General features: G+C 40.4%; 1 protein-coding gene across 1 annotated transcript in view; it reads left to right on the top strand.

The window, feature by feature from the left end:
- Window positions 1-8,332, top strand: part of LOC118397023 (chromobox protein homolog 7-like) — a 10,452-nt gene extending 2,120 nt beyond the window's left edge. Inside the window, exons 3-7 of the mRNA XM_035791419.2 lie at window positions 875-918; window positions 1,026-1,091; window positions 1,231-1,297; window positions 1,441-1,777; window positions 4,877-8,332. Coding sequence (XP_035647312.1) covers window positions 875-918; window positions 1,026-1,091; window positions 1,231-1,297; window positions 1,441-1,777; window positions 4,877-5,076 — 714 coding nt within the window. The 3' untranslated portion in view covers window positions 5,077-8,332. The remainder of the gene's footprint in view (window positions 1-874; window positions 919-1,025; window positions 1,092-1,230; window positions 1,298-1,440; window positions 1,778-4,876) is intronic.
- Window positions 8,333-8,415: the final 83 nt, after the last annotated feature.

Below are 8,415 nucleotides of genomic sequence, written 5' to 3'. Positions count from 1 at the left end.
GTGGTCTATTTATATCCAGTATCCATTGACATAAACGTTTAAGGGGGCGTGAGAGTGGGGAGTATCTCTTTAAATTTAACATAACGTGGAGCGTGCTGCAGTCGCATTACACTCCGGGTGCCAGTGGTCTATCCTAACGGAAGCATCATATCGGAACCTAAACATTGCATTCAGTCTTGTACATTGGCAGAAGAATAGCCCACGGGTTATTCAATTATGGCGCTTTTGTGAAGAGTTACGCAGTTTCGCTTGAGGAAATGGCAGATACAGGTTTGTGGGTTATGAGGGCGCAAACCGCGGCCGCATCGTTTGACAAGCATCATGTTTGATACGAAGTCCTTGTAAGCGTTGGTCTTGCATTGCATTAAAAGTGAATTCGATTCCGTCCATGAGTCATTGTCAGTGCAGGCGCTCATCAACCGTTAAAATAGCCAGTCCCCGTAACATAGGGGAAAACATTGCATTCTGTCAAATATTGTTGTGCATGTCTTTAATCCCTGTCCAGTTCACATATCCATTTTATAATGTTCTGAGCGTGTGCGTATGTAGGGGGGAGTCTCGTGACGTTCCCAATTCTCTCAAGTCACAAGTGTGCTCGTGCGATGACGTCATTCTATTTAGCAACTGTCAAAGTCAAGAAGCTACATTGGGTAACGTCATATAGCAACGTCATGGAATCTGACTTCCCGGTAATGACATGATTACATCGTATAGATGAAAAGACATGCATTTCCTCGATTTTCAAAAGTTATTATAGGCTATTTATGTGCTTGGAGTAGACTGTGAGCATAGCAGCATTACCATTAACATCCTCCCACACACACTCTCCTCTTTCTCCCTGATTGATGTTTGTCTCCAACGTTCTGTGTCACAGGGGAACGTGGAATATCTATTGAAGTGGAAGGGATGGCCCCCCAAGTGAGTATCATCTCTATGATGTCATCATCATATCCAGTAATCCAGGACCATGAGTCATGCAGAGTATTATTGGATGGATGAGTAACCATGGCGATGTCTTTGTACAGATACAGTACATGGGAACCAGAGGAGCACATCTTGGACCAGCGTCTGGTGCTGGCCTATGAGGAAAAGTAAGTCCATGAGACACTGTAGAAGCCTTACCTAGCTAACGAATATCATAGCACTGTAGTCATAGTAATATTAATACACCGTACTGTAGTAATAGTAAACTATGCCTGTTTGTACTGACTGACCTTACCATTCCACCAGAGACCAAAAGGACAGAGCTCTAGGGTACCGGAAGAGAGGACCCAAAGCTAAAAGGCTTCTACTACAGGTGGGATGGGTTCATGTTAAATGTATCTTCTCCTGTGTCTGTTTAGACAGAGTAATACTTGTTGGCATACTAACTAAAGGGGTAAGGATGTTGGAGAAACACTGCTACTAAATAAGACATGTTTATTATTCCCCTCTCTGTAGAACACTATTTACACCATGGATCTCCGTAGTGCCCACAAGGCCCCAGAGAAGCCTCCAGCTCGCCTACGTCTCTCCCTGACTCGCTCACTGGACTCTGAGGCAGAGGATCCAACCTACGGGGCCTGTAGACGGAGCCTGCACCCCCACCTGGACCACCACAAAAACAAACCCAGGAGGTCACAGTTCGTGCACCTGGCCTCTCCCCCTGGTCCCCCTACCCCCACACAGGACCCCACACATGAGGACTGGGGAAGGAGGGAAGAGGAAGATGAGGAGGAGGAAGCTCGACAGGATGAGTCAGAGCGAGAGACAGAGATCTCCAGCGGCATTCTGAATGGTAAGTGTGTTAGTCGGTCACAGGAAGTTTCTGTTCTGCCTAATCACCAAATTGACCTAATTCTAGACTGTGTATGTGTGTGTGTCAACCTGTTAGTAGGTATAGTACAGGAGGCCCGCTGGGCAGACAACCAGGAACATAAGCACAGCAAACAGACACAAGTAATGGCAAGAGAGAGGGTTGACAATAGGGTTTCATGTATGGCGCAGAACAGTACATGTCAATCTTCCTGGTAGAACACAGATGGCCTATGCATAGCCTACAGGCAATGTACTCATCATGCAAGCAATGCACAGTGCTCTTATCAACCTTTGTCAGTGAGTTCATGATATCAGGAACGAAAGACAAATGAGATGCACAATCTAGGTCACCATAGAAACGTAACTTAATAATAAGTTTGTTCTTGAATTGCGGTGGCATTTGCATCTCCTGGCTTTGCAACCATGGGAAACACTTTAAAATTACAAATAGTTACAAATCATACATGTTTTTTTGTTTATAATGAACTAAAACATAACGGATGATGTTTATATTGCAAAACCTTACCTTAATGCATTGTATAAAGTACCAAGAGCAAGCAAATTGGTTTGTCCCTGTAGTGATGAGTAGAGTTGTAATGATAACTTTTGGGCGGTAAAAACACATATGCATAAATATTAATATAATAACCATCATATTGTGACGGCCCTGAATTTTTCTGAACCGTCTCAGTGCTTCTCCTTCCAATAGGGCGCTTTCCCTTTAATTCCCAATTAAATAGCCAGCATCAGCTGCGCAAAAGTGGGGTTGGGATGGAGACGTGAATGAGGATGTGTTCAACCCTCAGTTCCGAAGCTTCTCTATTCCGTTTGTTTTGTTGCCGTTAAACGTGTGTTTTGTAGCTGATAGAGGAATTTCTAATTTCCTTATTGTTTTGCAGCCAAAACCAAATTCACACTCTTATCTATTTCATGATAAGTTGTAAGTTTATCATTTGCATGAATTAGCAAGAGACCAGTCTTAAAAACAAGTTCAGCATTTATTCTTGATGAGTACTGACCCAAAATACAAAGAACATTACATTTTAAAGAGAGATCATAAAATGACGTCATCAGTTTCACACTCCCTCCCATCCTTACAATAGCGTAGTATACTCAGGCCTGGAGATCTTCTTCTCCCCTCATAAAACAGACATTCCAATCTGTCTAAAAGATATACTTTTTCTCCCCTAATGGAACATAACCCAAACATTCTTATCTTGTCTGAAAAGCTATAACATCTCTCCCCCTTAAACCTCCCAAGAGGCACAGACAATTAATTCGTTCTGCTTACATTTTCAGTAACAGCTTAACCAAAAACTCATACTTTTCATATCATAACATAATAGTATTAGAATAAATGGTTCTAATCAATAATGTATACATAATTAATAATTTCAACTATAATTTCCTCTAACAGTAGCCTAATAGAGTTTACCCAGGATCGGATCCAATCTTTGCGTCGTCCGTGGACTACACCTCTCCGTTCTTTGTGGCCTTTCTCCGCTGGAGATCTGTTGGCGGATTGGATTGTCTGTCTGACCGACTGACTACAACCTTTTTTGTATACGGTATTTCATTTGTTTTGATGTGAGGTATACTGTGATGATTTATGTAGTTAGTTGTAGTTGAGGACTTAGTAAGAGTTGATACGCTTTAAAGTTCTGTGGTAAAATAATTGTTATATTGATTGTATGATTAATACTGGGTTTACGCTACACTTGAATGAACGGACAAACATTGCGTGACTAAGGTCACGGGAGTTTCCTGAACCCCTTTACCGGGCAGGACTCTTTTTAGACCCGAGGTACAGGACATTTCTAGAAGAACCAGAACTCATTGTGATATTATTATATGTGTGTGTAATCATTGATGTTGCTAATACAACCCACACAAAATAATATAGTTGTTTTTGAAGTTCTTTCCAATGTTTTAAGGGTTTATGAAAAGTTTATTTCCATCCTGACTTTTACATAAGTGTTTTGTATTGGTGTAGACTTGACGGACCAGATGGGACTCATTCCCTCCCAAACCAAAAGGAGAAACCAATGTTTTCTCTGTTAGGCACAACCTACCTGGCACCCCTATAACTAATAACCTCAAGTCAAAACCGTTACAATATGGAAGTAAATTTGGAGTCATGGAATGATATGGTGTGTGGCCCTCTCACTAGGACTCGGGAAACCATCCAGTTGATTAGGCTACAGATGAAATAAATGATAATGAACTTCACAGGGTGGTGAAAGTGCAAGGTGTTAAGCTTGATGCTCCTGTCTAATAAATATTAAGGGTCTTATTCTGGTGACATGATGATCGATGCTTGACTGACGTTTGACAAATATTCTCGCTGTTGTCCATAATAATCTCATCATGTAGACTAGCCAACCTGCACAGCCTACCTGCACTGTAGCCTACCTGCACTGTATCTGTGAGGTGTTGGCTAGAGCACGTGTCAAGACCAGAGTAGGCACATTTGCTATTGTTTTTCATAAAACTATGGGTAGAGTTGAAAATGCGATGTAAACACATTGAACTTTAGTTTTTTATTTGGTACATGAAAACCTAAACAAAAAGTACATTTTGTATGCACTACATCATCGCGCACTGATTTTTTTTATCCTCAACAAGTGGATTTTGTGGAAACATACCACTGGTGGGAAAATGTTTATATTTTCCTTACACCGATTCTAGAATATTCTCATGCAATTCTGTCACCAATTGAATGGATACCTAGCTACTGTGAGCAAAATCATTCAAAATATAACTTTAGTCAATTGTGTTTAAATGGTTAATGACCTTAGATGTATCCATTTGTGGTCTCCAATCCAAAAATGCTCAGTTAACACCAATGACAACTAAAATGTATCATCATTGATGTTACAACTCCTACTGGAGGCACAGTGTTATTTAACCTTTATCATAATGATAAAAACTGTTAAAAGTCATGAAGCTGACATATCAGTTGATTTAGAATGGGAAGCTGTACACATACATTCAATACATGTGATAGACTTGATGAAATCCCAGCAAACTTACCCTCTTGTTCTCTCTCCCTCTTTCCTCCGCTCTCCCCTCCCATTAGGGCAGAGTAGGGCAGAGGACTGGATATCCCTGATTGGCTCAGAGGAAGTGACCGTGTCAGAGAGGTCGGACGTTTGGAACCCAGTGAATGGTCCAGGGGAGGTGACCGTGACTGACGTCACCATAAACTCTCTCACAGTGACTTTCAGAGAGGCCCTGGCAGCCAAAGGCTTCTTCAGAGGCTGGGGCTTAGAGTTCTAGAGAGTTCTAGAGGTTCTTGAGTTTTATCGTCACACTGTCGGGAATGCGTGAACTCTTTCTCCTCATACGTTTACCCTTCTTCCCTTTCTGGCCTTGTGAGTGACCTCTGTCCACACTATAACTTCCTCTTCTGTTCAATACGCAGACTGTAGTGTACAGTATACACCGACTACATTGAGATGGGCATACACTCCTACATCGAGCCGGCTATACACTGTATATCATAGCCTTCTATACAAGAAAGGGTTTTGTGCACTGCATATGGACTGTTAATATTAGAATATTGGCTTAGAGTCTTGTAATGATTTTAGAAATCCTCTACAAAATGACTTAATCAGCCTGCATACTTTTCTCCTCTCCTCTATGGGTACATAGTGATAATCAAGACATGTTGGATCCCACTAACACCCTGCGCAACACACTGTCCTTAACACTGTCCTTAAAAGTGGAACCAAAACCTTTCTTATTTTTTTTTTTTACAAAAGACTGACTTGGGAACAGTCTGTTCTGAATTGCACTGTATTTACATCATTTATGTGGTCATCTTTGTGGAATCTACCATTGGTCAGTTTATCCCACTCCAAGCTGAGGCTGATGGTGTCTTGTGAGTATGACTCGGTAAAATGATCTCCCTCTGCGATCACAATGCAGCAAGGGATTACGGGACTGCCTGAAGTTACTCTTTCTGGAGATATTTTGGGGCTTGTAAACGTGCGTCTGCACGCGCACTCACAATGAAGCAACACTGACTGCCCCCTCTTTTTGGATGTTTATTAAGCTATCCTTTGAGCTTGAAGTAAGAGGAAACAGACTGAAGGGTATTGTCTTTTTAGTCCTTATTTTTTTCTACATATCGATCTGACAATGTAATTCACTGTATTTATTATTTGAAGGAGAACTTGTGTATTAGTAAATACTGAACAGATTTTTTTTGGTAACACTTTACTTGACACCCAGCGTCATAACCCATTGACATGTTCATAACCATGTCATAACATACATTTTGTTATTTTATGGCTGGTTATGACAACTACACTACCAGTCAAAAGTTTTAGAACACCTACTCATTCAAGGGTTTTTTTATTAATTTTTTATTCTACATTGTAGGATAATAGTGAAGACATCAAACCTATGAAATAACACATGGAATCATGTAGTAACCAAAAAAAGTGTTAAACAAATCAAAATATATTTGAGATTATTCAAATAGTTACCCTTTTGCCTTGATGACAGCTTTGCACACTCTTGGCATTCTCTCAACCAGCTTCACATGGAATTCTTTTCCAACAGTCTTGAAGGAGTTCACACATATGCTGAGCACTTGTTGGCTGCTTTTCCTTTATTCTACGGTCTGACTCATCCCAAACCATCTCAATTTGGTTGAGGTCGGATGATTGTGGAGGGCAGGTCATCTGATGCAGCACTCAATCACTCTCCTACTTGGTCTAACAGCCCTTACACAGCCAGGAGGTTTGTTGGGTCATTGTCCTGTTGAAAAACAGATTATAGTCCCACTAAGCCCAAACCAGATGGGATGGCGAATTGCTGCAGAATGCTGTGGTAGCCATGCTGGTTAAGTGTGCCTTGAATTCTAAATAAATCAGACATCGTCACCAGCAAAGCAACTCCTCCTCCATGCTTTACGGGGGGAAATAAACATGCAGAGATCATCCGTTCACGCACACCGCGTCTCACAAAGAGGTTGGGACCAAATATCTCCAATTTGGACTCCAGACCAAAGGACAAATTTATATCGGTCTAATGTTCATTGCTCGTGTTTCTTGGCCCATGCAAGTCTCTTATTATTGGTGCCCTTTACTAGTGGTTTCTTTGTAGCAATTCAACCATGAAGGCCTGATTCACAGTCTCCTCTGAACAGTTGATGTTGAGATGTGTCCATTACTTGAACTCTGTAAAGCATTTATTTGGGCTGCAATTTCTGAGGCTGGTAACTGAAATGAACTTATCCTCTGTAGAAGAGGTAACTCTGGGTCTTCCATTCCTGTGGCGGTCCTCATGAGAGCCAGTTTCATCATAGCGCTTAGGTTTTATGACTGCACTTGAAAATGTCAAAGTTCTTGAAATTTTCCATATTAACTTGACCTTCATGTCTTAAAGTAATGATTAACTGTAATTTCTCTTTGCTTATTGGAGCTGTTCTTGCCATAATATGGACTTGTTTTTTTTACTGAATAAGATTGTTTTCTGTATACCCCCCTACCTTGTCACAAACACAACTGATTGGCTCAAACTCATGAAGAAATTCCACTTTTAACAAGGTACCCCTGTTAATTGAAATGCATTCCACTGGACTACCTCATGAAACTGGTTGAGAGAGTGCCAAGCTGTCATCAAGGCAAAGGGTGGCTATTTGAGGAATCTCAAATATAACATATTTTGATTTGTTCAACACCTTTTTGGTTACTACATGATTCTGTCATTTCATAGTTTGTCTTCACTACTATTTTACAATGTAGAAAATAGTAAAAATTAAGAAAAACCCTTGAGTTAGGTGTTCTAAAACCTTTGACCGGTAGTGTACATAAGTGTCAAAACCCACAAAACCTACCACACAAGGCAAAACATTCCATTACACCATGGCCTGCCTGTCAAGTGTATATATTTTTTTACATTTAACATATTCAATGCTCATTGTAATTGCGCACACATTGATGTCAGACATGCACCTACCCCAATGTGCTGTTGCTGATGACTAGGATAAATGCGGGAGCAGGACAAGACACCCTCTTTTTGACTGATGACTGACATAACAGCATGTACGTGATGGGCTTATATAATTAGGATGGTCATAATGCTTCATGACATTGTCAGAGTATTTTAAAGTTATTTAAAATATGACAAAATGTATTACAATAAAGGATAAACTTTCAAGAGAAAGGAAACTTGTTGGCAGGGGAAGAAAATACAATAAAATATTGGTTTTGACATGTGGGTCTCATGACCAGCCATAAAATAACACTCACAACAGGTATAAATATGGGTCATTAGTGTTACATGGTTATGACACTGGGTGTCAAGTGTTACCTATTTTTCTTCAGATTAAACTATGCGCTAATGCAGTAGCCATGACAAGACTCATTTGATATTGCGAATGTGGTTAGTTGCTTAAATATTCACTGCTGAGCAAAGACATTTTGCACTTTATGGTTTGTCTAATCAAAAGCCATTGTCTATAACTTGTCAATGTCTGAGATTATTTATATTGTACTAAAAATAAATGGATGTTGAGCTTTAATTGTTCGTTTGTAACGGATTTCTTAATTTATCGGCGGTCATGTGGGCGAGATAATGAAGTAAATGTGTTGTCCGTGCAACAAA

Source organism: Oncorhynchus keta, chromosome 2, assembly GCF_023373465.1.
Source record: "Oncorhynchus keta strain PuntledgeMale-10-30-2019 chromosome 2, Oket_V2, whole genome shotgun sequence".
Classification (NCBI taxonomy): Eukaryota; Metazoa; Chordata; class Actinopteri; order Salmoniformes; family Salmonidae; genus Oncorhynchus; species Oncorhynchus keta.
Note: the sequence above shows the minus strand (reverse complement) of the source record. Positions and strands in the feature narration are given on the sequence as shown.